Consider the following 18,704-nt stretch of genomic DNA (forward strand, 5'->3'; position numbering starts at 1 on the left):
CACGCCCCATCCCGGTCCTTGACCCCACCCCCTGGAGGTCTAGCCCCGGCCCCAGGCCCCGCCCCTCGGGCCCTCCCTCCCACCCCAGGGCCAGATGTTCAGCTGGCGGAGGCATCGGCTGGGGGAGGGGTGCTGAGGCCGCAGCCGGCACTACTTCCCTGCCAGCAGCTTCATTGTGTGCGCGAGGAGCGAGCGGCGGCGGAGAGCGGGCGAGCGAGCGGCGGTAGCGCGAGCGCGGCGAGGCGAGCGAGCGCGCCGGGGAGGGTGCGAGGCGGCGCCCGCGGCTGCGCTCCACCCGCCTCCCGGCAACTCTGCTCCAGCGCCGCACGCCGTGCGCGTCGTCCCGCCGCCGGGGCCCCTTCTGGCTGGCGTGGCTGCCGTGGGGTCTGGTCGGGCAGGGTCCCTTCATTGGGGACCGGGGCATCCTCGGCACAACCGAGGGGCGCGAAGTCCGCAGCGGCGGCCACTGCGCGGCAGCCCTCGCCCGCCGAACGGCGTGGGCAGGCGCGCGGCGCGGCTCCGGGGCTCCCCGAGGGCAGCGCACCCTGACTCTTCCCGGGGGAGCCCCAACCCCGAGGGGCGTACGGAGCGAGCGTGCCCACGGCAGCGCCGTCCTCCACGTACCCCCACTTCTTCACAAACTTTTCTGCCGTCCTCGCCCGTGGGGGTCGCAGTGAGTGTTAGGGCTGCCCTCCGGGCCCTCGACCTCCCGGACCCTAGCCACGCTGACCTCCCGCCTCTTGTAGCCTCAGTGGCGACCCCTCCAGGCCGGGCCGGGCGCGGCACTCGAGGCAAGCGCGGCAAGCTCCGGAGCTCTCCAAAGGCTCCCGCGCCCCCCGGGGCAGCCGGGCGGGGTAATGCCCTCGGTGATGGAGAAGCCCAGTGCGGGCTCGGGGATCCTGTCCCGAAGTCGGGCCAAGACGGCACCCAACGGTGGACAGCCGCACTCGGAGGATGACAGCAGTGAGGAGGAGCACTCTCACGGTGAGCTCGCTGGCCTAGGGTTAAAGGCGCGCTGGTCCGGGGAAGGGACACGGAAGGTGGGGAGGGGGAGAGTTGCGAACCACAGATGGTTTCTGCCGCTCTTAGATTGCAGCCTCTGCCTTCTCATGCTTAGCGCTGCCGGCACGGGAAATCTACAAGCTGGGCCCCTGAGCACCCACCTCCCCTCTGCCCTCAGTCAGTGAGGCAGCTTAGGGTGCCTCACTTGGACGGATTGAGTCCTTCATACCTTGCCATCTTGCAGGGGACTGAGGTCTGATTGGACCAGAGGCTGGGAAGGCACCTCCATGCCGAGCTGTGAAGCTCGTGTGGTGGGGAGGAGCCCCCGGGTTCCCTGCAAGGCTGTGGTCCAGGTCTAGGGGCAGCCCTCCAAGCTCTCACCCCCAGCCAGAACAAAGCACTTTGCTCTGGCCTGGGCTTTTAAAGTGTCCTCTTAACCTCCCCCCTCCCCCACTGCCATGACTAGGCAGGGTCTCCCTCTCCAGGTCTCCTGTCTCAGAGGGTAGCTTGGGGCGGGGCGACTATCAAGGAAAAGTGTGTCTCCTGGATGTGGGGGCTCCGAGTGGTCAGGAAGGGAGAACTCCAGATCAGCCACATCCCCCACCATGTCCTCCCCCCACTTCCCTGGAGTCTTGACTGCCTCCCCTGGCTCCACAGACAGCATGATCCGCGTTGGAACCAATTACCAAGCAGTAATTCCGGAGTGCAAGCCTGGTGAGTGGCAGGACAGACAAGGAGGGAGGGGTGGAGGCTGATGGCTTGGCCTGCAGCCCCACCTGCAAACTCTTGGCTGCCTCCTGCTTGAGGAACAGGAGGTGGGCAGGGTAGGGTGGGTGGCCTTGTGGCACTGTTACTTTTCCTGTTCTCCTGTCTGGGTCTCTGCTCCCAGCTTGACTGTGTTGCTCAGTGGTCTCCGGTATCTGTGAACGCCACCAGGCTAATTCTGCTCTTCTGCCTTTCAGAGAGCCCCGCGCGCTATAGCAACAAGGAGCTGAAGGGGATGCTGGTGTGGTCACCCAACCACTGTGTGTCCGATGCCAAACGTGAGTGGGTGGGCGGGGCCCCCGCTCAGGCTCGGTCTTGGGAGCAGGGCTCCAGCTTCTGTCCGCCTGAGGCCAGCTCTTCCTTAGAAGTAGTGGGCTGTTACTCCCACCTACATGGAAGTCTGTGGTAGGAGCATTGTTGTAGGCTGGGAGCTTGAGACTTGCCTGAGCATATAGAAGGGACTGGGACTGTAGGCTGATGAGTGGTCCTTGCTTGGGGGGGGGCTTCCCCCTCAGTGACCCCACTCCTTCCCCCTGCAGTTGACAAGTACATTGCCATGGCCAAGGAGAAGCATGGCTACAACATTGAGCAGGTGGGCTGGGGGTCCCGAGGGATGGGCGTGGGACAGGGTAGCGCAGTGCTGGGGTGGCAGAACCTGAGCTGCTTCTGTCCTGGGCCAGGCGCTCGGTATGCTTCTGTGGCATAAACACGACGTGGAGAAATCGCTGGCGGACCTAGCCAACTTCACCCCCTTTCCCGATGAGTGGACAGTTGAGGACAAGGTGCTGTTTGAACAGGCCTTTGGGTTCCATGGCAAGTGCTTCCAGCGGATCCAGCAGATGGTAAGCCTGTGTCCATGGCCCATTGGGTGCCCCTCGGCCGCTCTTCAGTCCCAAACGGCTTACCTCGGGCCAGCGTCTCAGGTGGACTTCTGTTTCTGGCCTTGCCTCCCCAGCTACCTGACAAGCTGATTCCCAGCCTAGTGAAGTATTACTACTCCTGGAAGAAGACCCGAAGTCGAACTAGTGTGATGGACAGGCAGGCCAGGCGGCTGGGCGGCCGCAAGGACAAAGAAGACAGGTGGGGGAGAGGCTGCTGGGGCGGGGGAGGAGGCTGACAGTACTCTGGGTTGGGTCTTCCCTCATTTCCTCCCTGGCCCTGTGTCAGCAGTGATGAACTTGAAGAGGGACGAGGAGTTGTGAGTGAGGGAGAACCGGATACTGGAGACCCCAAGCGAGAGGTGAGTTCCCTAGCTGCCCTGCCCTGCCCTGCCCGCCCCTCAGCTTGTTCTCAGACTGCGCATGATTTCCCTTCAGCCTCTGCCGTCTCGACCTCTGAATGCACGGCCTGGTTCTGGGAAGAAGGAGGTCCCAGTGTCTCAGTACCGCCACCACCCGCTTCGAACTCGGAGACGTCCACCCAAGGGCATGTACCTGAGTCCTGAGGGCCTCACTGCTGTATCAGGGAGCCCAGACCTTGCCAACCTCACACTCCGAGGTCTCGACTCACAGCTCATCTCTCTTAAGCGCCAGGTGGGGGCCCAGGAGAAGGGGTCCATCCGTGCACAGGGGATCATCAGTTCCTGAGACCTGTATTGGGGGCAGCTGAGGTGCCCAGCCTGGCTCTGTTTCCACTGTCAAGAACTTAGGATAATTTGACAGTCTTTTCTGCTCTGTGTTTGGGCTCGCTCACCCATGTGCATGGTGCTCATGTGGTTCTTTGTACCTTTGAGTTCTGATGGTCAAGCTCAGGTCTTTGGGCTTTTGTGGCAAGCGGTTTTACTTGCCTAATTGTTTGGTCAGCTCTCTGGCTTCTTTTCGGAAAGGGGAACAGGGTCTCATGTACCCCAGGCTAGTCTCAAGTTTGCTCTGTAATAGAGGAGAAACCCTGAGTTTCTGGCTCCTACCTGTCCCACTCAAGCGCTGTAGTACAGGCATGCTCTATTATAACTTGTTTATGAAGGGCTCGGGGGTCATGCGTCCTGGCCAAAGCACTGCCAACTGAGCCACCCTCCAGCTCTTCTAGACCTTAAACAGAAGGCTAGCCTTGGCTACCTAGTGAATTTGAGGCTATCTGGGGATACATGAGACCTTATCTCATTTAGTACTACCGTTGGCCTGTGCGTGAGGCAAGGGTCACACTTGCCAGGCGTGAAGGTGGGACAGGAGTTGGCACTAGGGATCAAACTCCGGTCCTGGTGGCAGGAAAGTGTGTGTAGGATGGATGTGTGTATAAGGTGCCCTTGGGGCTCTCTCTTCCTACCTTGGTCACGCTCAAGTCTTCCGGCTTGTGGCAAGCACGTTTGTCTGCCTGTCTTACCCCTTGGCCTGACAAGCCCCAAGACCTGGTCTCAAAAATAAAATGAAAGCGTGGTGTTGCAGCAAGTCCCTGTAATCCCAGGAGTTCAAGGCCAGTCTTAGCTTTATAAAAAGTTTGAGGCCAGTAGGTCCCTCAAAAAACAAAAACAAGACAAAATAACCCAGTAAGTCAAACAAAAAAGGCCTGCCAACATGGCTGAACGATCAGAGTCCTAAGGTTGCAAGGGAAGAATGAGCTGGGTGGTAGTGGGCCAGTGCTTCCTGGGTGGGTGGTGTTGGCCTCGGTGGGTGCAGAGGTCCATGCGCCTTTCTCCTTGGCCTTTGTAGGTTCAGAGCATGAAGCAGACCAATAGCAGCCTCCGCCAAGCACTGGAGGGTGGCATTGACCCTCTCCGCCCCCCTGAGGTAAGGCTGGTCTGTTTATTTGGGTATAAAAGGGGGCTTTCCACAGAGGCAGAACAGAAATGGCGGGGGGGTCTGCCTAGGAAGCATACCTTTTTCCAGAACACTTTTTCACATTTATTAACTTAGATGGGGTGAGATGGCGACATGTACCATAAGTGCACATGAGGTCAGAGGCTAACTTTTTTTTTTTTTTTTTTGGTTTTTTGAGACTGGGTTTCTCTGTGTAGCCTTGGCTGTCCTGGACTCACTTTGTAGACCAAGAGCAGGCTGGCCTCGAACTCACAGAGATCCGCCTGCCTCCGCCTCCCAGAGTGCTGGGATTACAGGCGTGCGCCACCACGCCTGGCGGTCAGAGGATAACTTGCAGGAGTTTGTCCTCTCCTTCCATGTTGTGGGTCTTGGGGATCAAACTCAAGTCCTCAGGCTTGGTGGCAGAAGCGACACCTTTTTTTTTTTTTTTTTTTTATTGAGGCCTTGGCTGTCCAGGCTGGCCTCGAACTCACAGAGATCTGCCTACCTCTACTTCCTGAGTGCTGGGATTAAAGGCGTGCACCACTACACCCGCTTGCCGAGATACCTTAACTGGCCTCTACATACATTTTTTTTTTTTTTCCGGGACAGGGTCTCTCTGTGTAGCCTTGGCAGTCCTGGACTCACTTTGCAGACCAGCCTGGCCACGAATTCACAGCGATCTACCTTCCTCTGCCTCCTGAGTGCTGGGATTAAAGGCGTGCGCCACCATGCCTAGCTCACATACATATTTTTGAAGATTTTTTTTTCCATGTGTGTTTGTCTCTATCTTTGTAAATCCACCATGTGTATCCCTGCTGCCCAAGGAGGCCAGAAGAGGGCACCAGATAACCTAGGTTGTGAGCCTCCACTTGGTGTGGGGAACTGACCACAGGGTTCTCTGTTGGAGCTGCCCGTGCTCTTACCTTCTGAGCCATCTCGCTACGCTCTCCCTCCCTTTCCATATTTTTCGTATAATGGTTATATTCCTTGCTTTCCAGGCTAATACCAAGTTCAACTCCCGCTGGACCACAGATGAGCAACTTCTGGCTGTACAAGGTGGGTCAGGCCATGGCCAGTACTGAGAACCCTAGAGCCCTCTCTTACCTTTCCAGGAACTGAAGGGGGAGGGGGAAGTAAGTAGTCTCGAGGGGCATTTACAGTCAGTGCCCGGTTTGTCTCTCACAGCTATCCGTAGATATGGCAAAGACTTTGGGGCTATCGCCGAGGTGATTGGGAACAAGACCCTGACCCAAGTGAAGACCTTCTTTGTGAGCTACCGTCGCCGCTTCAACCTGGAGGAGGTGCTGCAGGAATGGGAGGCTGAGCAGGACGGGGCCCCTGCAGCTCCAGTCCCCATGGAAGAGGCCAGGCGAGGGCCTCCTGTGCCAGCCCCAGCCCTAGAAGACGACGATGAGGTGAGAAGCAGGGGGCTTAGTCTTCAGGGAGGAGAGGTGAGGCTCCAGAGTGCAGGAGCAGCCTCCTCACCCTTTTCTCTCCCCTCAGGTCCAGATTACATCTGTCTCCACATCAGTGCCCCGATCAGTAGCCCCTGCACCGCCCCCGCCTCCACCACCCACCTCACTTTCTCAGCCACCTCCACTGCTGAGGCCACCTCTGCCCACAGCTCCCACATTGCTCCGCCAGCCACCTCCCCTGCAGCAGGGCCGCTTCCTGCAGCCCCGACTGGCCCCCAACCAGCCCCCACCACCTCTCATCCGCCCTGCCCTGGCTGCCTCTCGACACAGTGCCCGCCCTGGTCCTCAGCCTCCACCCACCCTGATTGGAGCCCCCTTGGAGCCCCCTGCACCCTCACTTTGAGCCCTGGGTCCTCCAGTGCCCAGAGGCTCCTGAAGCCTTTGGCTGGATATTGCTGGCATCACTAAGGACAGAAGGGACTAGGGCTCTTGCCAGGTCTTTCAAATACCCAGAGCTGCCAGTTGGCACAGATTAGACCTGTGGGTTCTGCATGTGTTCCTGGCAGCTGAGCTTGTCAACCCCCAGCCAGGGGCTAGAGCTCAGGGCCTGCAGGACTCTGCTTCCTGGCTGTGACTGGAATGGCTGTCTCCTTGCCTGCCTGCTGAGGGCTTGGCCTCTGGGCCTACCCTTTGTGTGGGGTAGTGACTTTAGCGTGGGGGAAGGAGAGGGGACAGTTGGGGTGTCAGCTGGCCTCATTCACCTTCCCCTCCTCTTAGCAAGAAGTCAGGTGCAGTGGGAGGGCTGGGGTGGGGCCAGCAGAGACCTGGAGGGAGACTGTCAGGAGCTGGGAGGCTCCTCACTGGCCACCCTGAAGCAGCTGGGAGAAATGAGGGCTGGGGACTTAAACAGACTTGGGTTTATTTTTCAACATTTTTAAAAAAGAAATAAATGCAACCTCATAAGTGTATGAGTCTTTCATGTATGTGCCGAGGGTGGAGTGAACAGGCCATGCAGCACTGGCCTCCCCCAGGACCCAGGCAGTAAATTAATTCTCATCGACAAGGCAGACAGGCTAGGCTACATCTTGCCCAGGGTGGGGGTGGGATGTGGGGAGGGGGTGCAGGTACTGGGCCCCTGCCCAGCAGGGAGAAGGACCAGGAGGCAGCAGCTCAGATTCCAAACATTCTCTTTATTACGTGTTTGATCCAGAGGAGAAACTAAGTGCAGGGTGGGGGAGAGGGGGCTAGGCAGGGAGGGGCCACCTTGCCTGGGTGTCCCAGCCCCCACCCCATTTGTTGGGAGCCAAGCCATGCCCTCCCGGCCCCCCCTTGGAGCACCCGGGCTGTTCCATAGGGCAAGAGGGAGGAGGAGGAGGAGGAGCCCTTGGTCTGAGCCATAGCCAGTGGAGCACGGGGCTGGAGGGTTGAGGTTGGCAAGGTTTCTTCCTGGAACCCAAGGACTCAACATGTGGCTGAGTCTGGCCTGGTCTGGGAGCCAGGGTGATGAGGGGGGGGGGGGGGGGGACACGACGACACTGGGGCTAGGGGTGGAGTCATCATAAATCAAAAAGAAAAATAAGATAAAAAAAAACCCATCACAAAAAAAAATGTACAACTCAGGTGAGGGCAGGGGCAGCCTCTGTGAGACTCCCCCAATTTCTCAGGAACTGAAACAGCAGAGAAATAAATTAAGGGTTGCAGTGGCCACCACCAGCCAAGCGCCTATAGTCACCCATTCACACACTGGCCTTGGAGGTTAGCAAGCAGGCGTCACTTGGCCCCACCCTGTGTAGGACAGAGGCTCCTGGCCCAGCCGCCCAATCCAGCCTTCCGCCAGGCAGCCATGGAGGCCCTGGACAGTCTCCTGAGAGGAGGGGCGGCAGCGCCAGGAAGAAAAGGCAAGGCTGAGAGATGAGAACGGTGCCCAGATTAATGCCAAGGAAGGGGAAGCAGTAGGGGGGGGGGATGGTGAGGGGCTGTGCTTTCAGACAAAGACACCCAGAACGGAGAAGCCCGTGTCCCTGTTCCCAAGCGGCCCCCTGGAGGCTGAGAGTCCATGGCCCAATCCCCTCCCTCTTCCCAGTACTGGGGTCAGCCCCGCCTTCCACCGGAGAGGTGGGAGAAGATGGCACAGACTTCTGAGGAGGGGAACAAATGTCCCCACAGCAGCTCATGAAAGGAAATGCCCAGCTCTGGGGAAGGAGGGCAGAGGATAGGGCATGGAGGGAGCCGGGGCCCCACCACCCACCCTCTCCAGGGCTGTGCAGTACCCCCACAGGGCCCCAGTGTATAGGCCTGTAGCCCAAGGGCCTGGGGGCAGGGGAAGGCCACCTCTGGTGGGTCTCTTGAAGGGGAAAGAAGTGGGGAGAGGGGAGAAGCCCAAAGTGGGCCTGGCGGAGGGCCTGCCAGGGAACTCCACCACTCTTGCCTGAGAGTGTTCCAGCCCTGAGCCACCCTCCCAGGAACCCCACAGATCCAGTCTTGACTGTCCCAATGGGGCAGGGAGGAAAGGTGGCCGCTGGGATTTTTTTCTTTTTTTCTTTTTTTTTTTCCTTTTTTTTTCTTTTTGGTAATAAAAAAATTTCTTAGTTTAGGCGAAATACTCTGTGCAACCGCAGTACCGAGGGGGAGCCCTGCCCCCCCACCCCTTCCCCTTCCTTTGCCTCCTGTAGGGGGAGAGGGGAAGGGGGAACTTCTGGGGAAGGGTGGATGTGAGGAGGGAAGAACCGTTTCCCATCCCCCACAAACATGGAAGAAAAAAACTGAGTAGGGCCTGGAAGGGGACAAGTGCCAGCAGGGGAGACACACCAATTCATCCTGCAGTTTCTCCCAGGTGTGTGTTGGGGGGATGCAGGGTTGGCCCAAGCAGCCAAGTCCACTGGTGGGTCTCTGCTGCCCCCCTCCTGACAGCCTGTTAAAGCTTCAGCTCGTTGGCTATTTTGGAGGCAATGTTTTTGAAGGCCATGGAGGTGCCCGATATCCGCTTAAACCGAACACCGTTGAGAGACAGCCGGGGCAGTTTGCACACCTCCATCTCCCACTGCACAAAGTTCTCGTGGCCTGGTGTGCCATGCATGCACAGCAGCATGTATCGCTCGTGCAGCTCGCTTTGGCAGCTGTTGGCGTCCAGCACCTTGCGGATCTCCCGCATCATCTCATTGGGCTCCATAGAGCTCGTGGTCTTCATGCTCCACGTGAAGCGCAGGGACCGAGGCTTGGCCTCCCGGAACTCTTCCTTTTCCTTGTCATTGCCTCCACTGCCTACCACGTGAGGTCTGTGGAGAGGGTAGAGGTAGGCATAAAATGGAGGCTGAGACAACCCACCCACAGGGGAACCACCCTGGCAGACAGACCCTGAGGCCCGAGAGAAAAGCAGGACAGAGCGCAGTACCGGCTGAAGGGGGGAGTACTTAGCCCCTTGTCCTGGAGTGGCACATGGGACAGGGGCGAGGCCTCTGGCTCTTGTCTCTCAGGATGGAGGGGTGAGAAGAGGCCAGCTGGGGCAGGGTGACAGTCCATGCTGTTACTGGTTCTTTTCCTTAGGGGATCAGGCAGGAGACAAGTGCATTGAGCAGCACCAAGCAGACTGTCCTACGTGAGTGAGGATGAGGCTGAGCAGCAAGGCCAGCAGGGGTGGGACCAGGAGTGCCCCCACCCTGCCAGCGCTCTGGTTCCACAATGCACCAGGACCTGAGCAGGGCCCAGCACTACTGCAGGTAGGTGTGGGAAGGGAGCCCCCAGGAAGGAGGCAGGGCAGAATCGTCAGAGCCAGTGGCAAGAGGAAGAGAAGAGCAGGAGGCTGTGGCAAGCCAGGTGGCCTGGGCAGGGCCAGGAGTGCTGGCTCCAGCCCTCTCACCTGAGCGTGTCCACTCGGTCTTTGCTTTCAGGTTCATTCAGGTTCCTCAAAAAACAGAGCGAGGGAGAGTTTAGTCTGGGCTCTCTCGCTCCTTCCACCCTGCAGACCCAGGTGAGGTTGGGCCTGGGGACATGCCACCAGTGGGTGGGCAGACCCAAACCCAAAAGCTACCTGCCAGTCACCAGCAGGCCAACGTGGCTCTGCAGTGCCTCACACTGGCAGCTTGGCTGCCCCTTTCTGACAAGGAACCCCAGCAGGGGGCTGTCCCTCCCCACATTCCCAGAGATCTGTGCTGATGAAGGGAGCCCCAGCTCCGGGGGAGGAGGGTGTGTCTGTGCAGGCACATGTACCCAGCACATAGCCCAGCACCAGTAGCTCCTCTTCCAGCCCACAGCCAGGCTCAAGCTAGCTACTGGAATGGGGGCTGGGAGCAAATGTTTGTGCCGATGGCTGGGGTGTCCGAATGAAGATGGAGGCAAAGGCCACACTGCCTGTTTTAGAAGACGGAGAGCCGCTAATAGGCTCACTGTGTCAAATGTGTTGTTAGGCAGACACCTGGGACTGGTGCCTGTGGTCCAGTGGGCAAGGCCACTGTGCTGCTGACTCCCCTACTGCTGGCTGCTCTCACAAGGCAAGGGCTGGGCAGGGCCCTAGGGAGGTGAGAAAGAGGTCTGGCCCCGCTGAGCGGCTTCTCTAGCTCCTACCAGGAAGATGTGTGCCCAGAGCTGGGAGACTGGGGCTGCCAGGAAGATGTGTGCCCAGAGCTGGGAGACTGGGGGCTCCCGAGGAGAGGAGGGACAGGAAGGAGAGAGCAGCAGCAGCACATGTAAAAGGAGCAGAAAGACACAAGACACAGATGCCAACAAGCGCACTGTGAGCAGGGCCCGGGTGTGCAAAGGAAGGGCTCTGACTGCTCTCTCCAGGCCCCTATGGGGCAGGCCCTACCAGCCATGCAGCGAGCTGGGGTGGGGTGGAATGCCTCAAGATCCCATCTGGCTTCTTTCTCCCTCTGCCAGGGAGCCAATGCACCTGCCAGGCAAATCCAGAGCTCCCAATCTGGCCCTCGGGCTGCAGCTTAGTGCCTGGCGTCCCTAGGCCAGCAGAGGACATGGCCAGGCAGAACAAGCCAGGCTCTGTCCCGGGAAGGGAGATGCAGGAGAAGGGTGTGGGCCTCCTGCTGTTTCACTAGGGCCTGGCGGCAGCACGACCCTTGCCTGAGAATATCCAGCTCTTGGCTCTTTGGCAGGCTCAGGCGACATCTGGAGGAAACAGCCCAGAGGAGAGCAGCCCAGATGCTGTGCGCCAGGGTGGGCTGGGTCAGTTCTGCAGCATCCACCAGAAGGGGGCGCTGTACTACATCTATGAGGCAAAGGCTTCCGGGGCCTGGAGGAGTCAGACTAGAGAAGGGACCCTAATGCCCCTGTAGTACCTTGAAAGTCCTGGCATACCATAGTTCAGGGGAAACAAGTCACAGCCCTGAGGTTCAGCAAGCCCAGGGCACCCCGAAATGAGACACCATTCCAGATGCGCCTCAACCCCATGGAGCTTACTTGTAGCGCATGCACACAACACGGGAAAGAAAGGGCCAGAAGTGGAGCCCAATGTGACCCCAAACCTGGGTGGGTATGAGGAGACAATCTTAAAGGGAGAGTCCCTGAGGTCTCTTCTGGGGACATGCACCTGCAGACTAAGGGAGGCCCCTCACTTTCAAGGCCATTTTCTTTGAGGAACCCAAAATGTCCTCCAGGGAAACATGTATTCCAAGTCCTGCCAGTGTGAAGGGGCAGGAAGGTCAGCTTAGGGCTGAAGCCCCACCAGAGAAGTCTTCATCCCTTTAAGATAGCAGACAGTAGGTCCACATATATACAAGGTCAGCAGAAAGATAGGAAGCATCAGCCAACGGAGGAGTTAGTGATGGAGGCAGGACAAAGACACAGACAGACAGACAGACAGACGTGTGCGCACGCGCACACACACACACACACACACACAGAGCGGGCTCAACGCCTACCTTCTGGCAAACCTGAAAGACAGATTTCTAAAAAAACAAACAAAAAAGACAAAATAAAAAAAGAAATAAAAGAAAAAAAAACCAATCAAACAAACAAACAAACAAAAAAAAAACAAACCAACAGGACGGTGTGTGGATAAGCAGGTGGGAGGGGGCTTTCCAGGCTCAAGGATCTGCCCAGTTTCAGAAGAGCCGCTCAGCGAGACTAGAGTCCTGGACTTCAGGTCTGTTCGCCCCTGCAGCCTCATCTGTGTCTGGCGGCTCGGATGGGTGAAGGGACAAGCAGCAGGGTGGATAGGTCTGCTCTCAAAAGCCCCACCTAGTTCTGAGCAGTTTAGACTCTAGGGTACAATAGGGACAAAACACCCTAGGAGACTGCACGGCCACCTTAGGCCTCTGTGACGAGGGCTCAGGCATGAGACGCCTATTCAGAGGTTCCCACCTAGGTCCAGGCCAGGAAAGCACTGGAACCCTGTAGCTGCAGGAGAGGCCACTGTAGCCTTCAACAGCCATTTCATTTATAGGCTCTGCCCTGGGAAACCCTGGTGCAAAAGATCATAGTTAGAGCCGGACATATTCTAGCTGGGGGAGGGCAAACAGAGGAAGGAGGTCAAAGGGGACAAGAATAGACTAGGAAAATCTTGTCAACCCAGCCTGGCTCATGCCTCATGACTTTGCAGCTGCGTCACCAAATATAAGTTTCCATGGGAACCCAGGAGAGAAGAGGGGGCTTTTATTTTAGCATCTGAGTTCACACTCCCCTAGCGAGGAGGCGGCATCGCCCATCTGCTTGGGGCCATCGAATGAGGGGTGCCTGAGAAGAGCTGGGGAAAGGCCTAAGAGTCTGGGTGCCTAAGATGTTGACAACAACCCTATTTACTTTAGTTCTGCTAAGGCCCCAGTTCCAGCTCTGTTGTCCCCACCCCAACCACCACACAAGTGGGCAGGCCTGGCCCCAGCCCCTCTCACCTGCGGACAAACTTGGAGGTGAACTTGCTGAAGATGCTGCCAGAGGCACCCCGCCGGCCCTGGCTATGACCAGAGGGAGAGGCTGGGGTCACACCATAGGGCAGATTCTGCTGGTCCCGCACCTGTCGGAGCTGCCCAGCATGGAAGGTGCTTCGACTGGACACACCCCGGGGGAAATTAGTTCGGTCTGGGGCTCCACCACTGCTGATGTTGTGGGCGGAGGGGGAGGCGACAGGGACACGTTGGGGGGCTGTGCTGTGGGAAAAGAGGTAGGGGCAAAGGCACATGTCAGAAACAGGGAGCACCAGTGCTGAGTACACGTAGGCCTTGTGCTGGGGTGGGGAATGCTAGGGCAGAAGCAGCCATCACAGAGGACACAGACGGAAGGGACTGACCATTGAGGACAATAGTGAAATGGTCCAGGGAGGAGGGAGGGAGACAAAGAGGGCCCATGTATGCAAACAGTACAGACTGGAGAGAGTTGGCCCTGGACCTACAAGGGGACAATGAGAACCCTCAAGAGCTGACTGTCCCTAAGGAAAGCAAAGAAGGTCCAGAACAAAACGCCCTCCATCTTGAGCTTCAGGACAGCTTCCTGCTCTCCTGCTCTGAGACAGCTGGAGGGAAAAGGCATCACTATCATCTGTGTCCTCTACTTCCTGGTTGTAGGGAACAGAGCTATTTCTTGGGTCTAAAATGACAAAAATGAAGCAGGTCACCCCAGGTGGGAAGAGACTGCAGGGCAGGGTTGGGACAGGCCAGGGGACAAGTGCATCAGCTACCCCAGCACACTTGCCTGGGCCGAGGCACCTCACAGTTACTCTCCGTGGGGGGCAACCCAGAGGCCTTGTTGGGGTGTACGGAGGCAGACATGGATTTCTGGTGCTGGCGGGGCCGGGCCGCAGAGACTGCGGCAGAAGCAGAAGCCGTGGAGGCCCGGGACCCTGGCATGGTTAGGCTAGGAGACAAAAGCAGCGGAGAGGCCCGGATTAAGGGTGAGAGAAGAGCCTGGGTTAGGAAGCAAGGGCAGGGCCAGGGTCAGAGCTGTAGCCTCAGCAGATGCAGGTCAGGCCCAGGGAGCAGCTCCAGGCCATCGAGAGCTAAGGATGAGCCACTGGAAGGAGAGGGCAAGGTGAGTAAGCAGCCAGGTAGGCCAGAGCCTGGGAAGAGAGAACCCAAAACGAGGGAAAGCTAGTAGGAGGCCACTGTGTTCAGGCCACACTGGTCTCCTAGGAGATGTGGGAATAAGGATTCCTCCTTCCACACAAAGGACAGGATGCTGATAAGGAGAAACCTTCATTAAGCTCAAAAGAGGTGGAGCCAGTATTATCACACACCAAGCAAGGTGGCAGGCAAGGTGGGGAACTCTGCTTCTGCGGCCACAGTGAAGCCCTCACACGGGAGACCCTCAGATGGGTACTTTTGGCTGTCTTGAGCAGGGTCCCCAAACACAAAGCCAAATATATACCTAGACAGATGGGCGACTCTAGATTTGGCCGTGATCAAGAAGCAGGAAGTCTGAGGAGCTGCTCACTGGTACCCTATGCTTGGCAAACGTCAGGGATCAGAGGACAGGAGGGATGGCATGGAGCAGGGAGGGAAGGTGGATGGCTAGACTGAACAGAGCCAGGACAGGACTCCAGGGACACTGCTCTACCCACTGTGAGAAGTGGCCCCCAAGAGCATGGCAGGAACCCGGTACTCACCTGTCTTTACCATTCTGGATGGAGGCCTGGCCAAGGCTGGCCCTGTCCAAAAGTGGGGAATTCCTGCTTCGGTTTGTGCTGGTGGAGAGGACGCTGTTCTGTGGGGAATGAAGGGCACAGGGTGTCTCACGGGAGCCAATGTTGTCCACTCAGACGCTTCCCCAGGACCACTGGGTGCCACTGTCCCAAGGAACTCTGTAGCCCATTTTCTACAGCAAGGTCAGGTACAGCCAAGGGCCAGACCTCACCCAGAAAAACCAGAGGACAGGAAGGAGACCAGGGTGGCTCATGGCTTACTGTGGAGGGGGTAGGAGTGGTCTTCTTCCTCTCCAGGCCAGGCAGAGGGCTGGCAGGCACTTTGGCGGTGCTGCTGGCTTTCCGCCCTGTCTCTTCCTCGGGCCGCTTATTTTCTGTGTTGTTACTCTGAGTCTTCTTAGAGTAGGAATTCGAGGTGGGGATGGCAGGGACGGCTATGGGGCGGAATGTAGGATAGATGAGGAGTCTGCCTGAAGACCCAGTGCGCGCTTAGCACTTGCCATCAGTGCCTCACTTCACAGAGATGGAGGGAGCTGCCCATGGGCACGCTGCTATGAAGGAGCTGAACCAGAACTGAAACGCAGCTGTCACCCAAGTACCAGAAGCTATGAGCGTTCAGGAGCAAGATGCCCTCACCTGCGATTCCCAAGAGCACATACCCTGGTCACTGGAGCGCCGCTGCTTGGGGTTAGCAGAGACGCTGCGCTGAACCTTGTGGGATGGAGATGGGGCACTACTGTTGGTCAGATCAGCCGAAGGCCGGGGCTTCAATGTGATGGTGTCCCCTTCCAGCTGCAAGAGCAGAAAACATGGCTTCAAAGGAGAGAGTAAGTCCTGAGGAGATACCTCCAGATGGACATGCCTGTAGGTCTCATCCTGCCCTAACATAGAAGCTCACATGTGACTTCATCTTACAAAACTAATATAGATGGATGCCCTTGATCACACATGTTGTGACATGGACAGGAACAAACTCACCAAAGACAGGCCACCCCAGAAAGTCACCATTTCCTCAGAGAGGGCCACTCATGCCTTCACACCCAGAGACAAACACATATATATACCCACAAGAACACACATTCAGAACTAAGAGATTCATCCCATCCCATGGAGAAATCGGGGCTCATACCAAGTGCCACAGAGGTATCTCTAAAATAGGTTACAGTGATAACCAAGAGGGACCCTCCCACCACCAGAGGCGGCAGCTGTAGGTGTATAGGCGACTACTTAAAGAACCCAAACTGGCAGAAGAACAAATGTAGAACTACCAGCTCCATAGCCAAGATAGACCTATGGCACCAAGGAAAAACATCCAGATTCACAGAAAGAGGTGACACATGGGGAGCTTCCTGTAAATCAGACACTGATGCACACAGACACCTGGATATGGACACTTCCAGACAGACAGAAAAAGGCCATCAGACCCAACACAGACCTTCCAGCCAGACCACCTCAGCCTTTTCTAATCAACACAACGAGCCAGCTCACGTCACCCTTCAGAGCCCAGGCCTGGCCTTTCTCACACCTCCTGCTCATTCACTGAGGGCCTTATCCACCATGGCTGAGGCCTCATGTTAACTAAGATGAGCTTCTGTGCTCATCAGGGGCTAACGGCTGGTTGCCACTCACAGCATGGGTGGCCGGTTAGGGCAGGGCAGTGGGAAACACGCACCTCAGAGCTCTTGTAGCCCAGGAGCAGATAGGTGGCCATCACTTCGTTGTACCTCTGGCCTACCAGCGAGTCCTGGATCTCTTCCCGTGTGTAACCCATTGACACCATCAACTCTGGTGGTTGAGGGAGGGGAGGACAGTTAAGGCTGGTCTCCTTCTGTGAGCAGGCTCCAGCTCCCAGCCAGCACAGCCTCACCTGTCCGCCGGGGGTCCTTGTAGTCAGGGAGTGGTTCCACATAAGGCTTTAACTCATCGTCTTCGTGCCCCACGTTCATCCACCGATCTTTCATAATTTGCTAGGGAACAGAGGGAAGGGCAAAGTGTAGAGGTGGGGAAACTCAGCATGGGGGTCTCCATGGGAACCCCAGGATTTTTTTGCCAGCTGGATTCTAAGCTGCTCACCTCTAAAGTGCCTCTCTTACTAGGATTAAGTATGAGAAATTTCTTAAGCAGGTTTTCACAGTCCGTGGACATGTAGAACGGAATACGGTATTTTCCCCTCAGTACCCGCTCCCGTAGCTCCTGTGGTTAGAGAAGCAGAAAGCATGGGTCACAGCAGCTCCCAAGTGAGGCACAAAGCCCTACACACCCTGTGCCTTCTTAGAGTGCTTCAGAGGGGGTGAGTACAGGATTTTTTTTTTTGAGACAGGGTTTCTCTGTGTAGCCCTGGCTGTCCTGAAACTCCCTCTGTGGACCAGGCTGGCCTCGAACTCAGAGACCTGCCTGCCTCTGCCTCCCGAGTGCTGGGATTACAGGTGTGTGCCATCCATGCCCGGCTAAAGACTTTGTGCTACAGTGTGAGTGTGACTCCCTGTAGGTCAGGTTCTCTCCCTGCCCTATGTGGGCCCTGCAGGAATCAAACTTTACCCACCGTGCTACCTTGCTAGCCCCTTTTGTTTGCTTTTGAGATCTCTCACTCTCCAACCCAGGCTGGCATGAAACTCTCAATCTTCTTGCCCTGGCCTCTCCACTGCTGGGATTCTAGGCACGTGCCACCACATCCAGCACGGAAGACCAGTTAACTGCTTTGTTTCTTGGAAAGCCTTTCTCTGAAGCACTGGCTTGAGAAAAATGTGGATAAGTAGAAAGTTGAGAGGGCAGAAATAAGACCAGAGGCCAAAAAGAAGTGAAAAATAAAAAATGATCTAAGCCTCCACTTCACTCCACCTTGAGGTTTTGTCCATCAAAAGGCAGGGATCCGCTGACCAGTGTATAGAGAATGACTCCCAGGCTCCACACATCCACCTCAGGACCATCATATTTTTTGCCCTGGAAGAGTTCTGGGGCAGCATAAGGAGGACTGCCACAGAAAGTATCCAGCTTGTTCCCAAAGGTGAATTCGTTGCTAAAGCCAAAGTCTGCAATCTTGATGTTCATATCAGCATCCAAGAGCAGGTTTTCTGCCTGGGAGATAAGATGGTAGGTAGGCATCAGAGCCCCACGTAGAGAAGCCTAAAGCACCGGCGCGGCAGGATGGATGGCAGTGGGAAAGCCGGCAGACAGACTGGACAAGAGGAAGGCATGAAGCTGGGAGCTGCACAAAGCTTCAGAGTAGGCCTATGTTTCGTGGTCATGCCTGCCAGTTCTTTTAGCAATGAGGAGACTCACAGGCGGTGCAAATATGAATACCTTGGTAACAGAGATAATGTGTTACCACGTCTAGAGAGTAGCCGTCATAGCTGAGTCACATTCACACTCTTTCCTAGGTTAGCCACCAGGCTGCCTGAAGGACCAGGAGAGCCTGGAGTATTCCTGCCATACCCGACAGCTGGCATGAGCAAAGATGCTATGCTTGCTGGTGCTATGGGGGAGCCTAAGTCTGAGCACAAGGCCACTCTTAAACATTTCCAGGTCATCTCGAATGAATGAATGAATAAAATCAATGGCTGGAGTTTCTGGAATATTTAGCACCTGACTGAAGGCAACCACTCAGACCCATAGGAAGGCATAGGAGATACAGACACACCTTACCTTTAGATCTCTATGAACAATAAACTTCTGATGACAGTACTGCACAGCAGACACTATCTAAAAGGAAGGAAGAAAGGTTAGCCTGGGGGTCTGAGAGTGAGCCACAGGGGCTGGCAGAGGTGTCACGTATGATCTATTTTCAAGTTACCATGCAGACAAGCAGAGCTTGAAGTACCCTCTTCTAAGGCCACCTGGTCAGGCAGCTCCTCTCCTGAGCCAGACCCCAAAAGGGTGAGCTAGGCTTATAGCTCAGGCTGGAGACACACCTACCTGGCGGAATTTGGCTCGAGCTTCTTTTTCTTTCATCCTGCCATGGGCCACCAGGTAATCAAATACCTCTCCTGCAAGAGATGAACCGGGAAAGCACGATGAGAAGGGTGGGGGTGGGCGGGGATAGGGCGGGGAAGAGACATGCAAGTGGGAAATAGTGCAAGAAGCAGCATGAGACTTACCGCCACTGGCATACTCCATGACAAGGTAGAGCGTCTTCTCAGTCTCGATCACTTCGAATAACTTAACTACAAGAGAAGGGCTGTGTTGGGACTCGGGAGGCACACGCCAAACCTG

General features: G+C 56.7%; 3 protein-coding genes across 9 annotated transcripts in view; 2 read left to right on the forward strand and 1 right to left on the reverse strand.

Annotated features, from left to right (window-relative positions):
- Macrod1 (mono-ADP ribosylhydrolase 1) overlaps positions 1-18,704 on the forward strand; it is an 899,697-nt gene that overhangs the window by 219,666 nt on the left and 661,327 nt on the right. The gene's annotated exons all lie outside the window — the stretch shown is intronic.
- On the forward strand, positions 496-6,877 carry Rcor2 (REST corepressor 2). Its single transcript, XM_051146045.1, has 12 exons — positions 496-984; positions 1,660-1,716; positions 1,965-2,045; positions 2,307-2,359; positions 2,448-2,609; positions 2,723-2,847; positions 2,938-3,007; positions 3,084-3,299; positions 4,413-4,490; positions 5,501-5,558; positions 5,688-5,917; positions 6,006-6,877. The coding sequence occupies exons 1-12, from the start codon at positions 858-860 to the stop codon at positions 6,318-6,320; spliced, it is 1,572 nt and encodes a 523-aa protein (XP_051002002.1). The 5' UTR covers positions 496-857; the 3' UTR covers positions 6,321-6,877.
- The window catches only part of Mark2 (microtubule affinity regulating kinase 2), a 64,023-nt gene continuing 52,824 nt past the window's right edge, over positions 7,506-18,704 (reverse strand). For 4 of the 7 annotated variants that reach the window (XM_051146036.1, XM_051146031.1, XM_051146035.1 and 1 more), the window contains exons 5-19: positions 18,590-18,655; positions 18,408-18,478; positions 18,138-18,194; positions 17,334-17,570; positions 16,569-16,688; positions 16,363-16,462; positions 16,168-16,280; positions 15,155-15,287; positions 14,757-14,929; positions 14,460-14,557; positions 13,550-13,711; positions 12,754-13,008; positions 11,785-11,811; positions 9,774-9,818; positions 7,506-9,192 (exon numbers count right to left, since the gene is read on the reverse strand). In XM_051146036.1, coding sequence (XP_051001993.1) covers positions 8,832-9,192; positions 9,774-9,818; positions 11,785-11,811; positions 12,754-13,008; positions 13,550-13,711; positions 14,460-14,557; positions 14,757-14,929; positions 15,155-15,287; positions 16,168-16,280; positions 16,363-16,462; positions 16,569-16,688; positions 17,334-17,570; positions 18,138-18,194; positions 18,408-18,478; positions 18,590-18,655 — 2,018 coding nt within the window. In that variant the 3' untranslated portion in view covers positions 7,506-8,831. The remainder of the gene's footprint in view (positions 9,193-9,773; positions 9,819-11,784; positions 11,812-12,753; positions 13,009-13,549; positions 13,712-14,459; positions 14,558-14,756; positions 14,930-15,154; positions 15,288-16,167; positions 16,281-16,362; positions 16,463-16,568; positions 16,689-17,333; positions 17,571-18,137; positions 18,195-18,407; positions 18,479-18,589; positions 18,656-18,704) is intronic. The other 3 variants (XM_051146037.1, XM_051146033.1, XM_051146038.1) reach the window with 3 other exon arrangements.

This window comes from Acomys russatus, chromosome 5, assembly GCF_903995435.1.
Source record: "Acomys russatus chromosome 5, mAcoRus1.1, whole genome shotgun sequence".
Classification (NCBI taxonomy): Eukaryota; Metazoa; Chordata; class Mammalia; order Rodentia; family Muridae; genus Acomys; species Acomys russatus.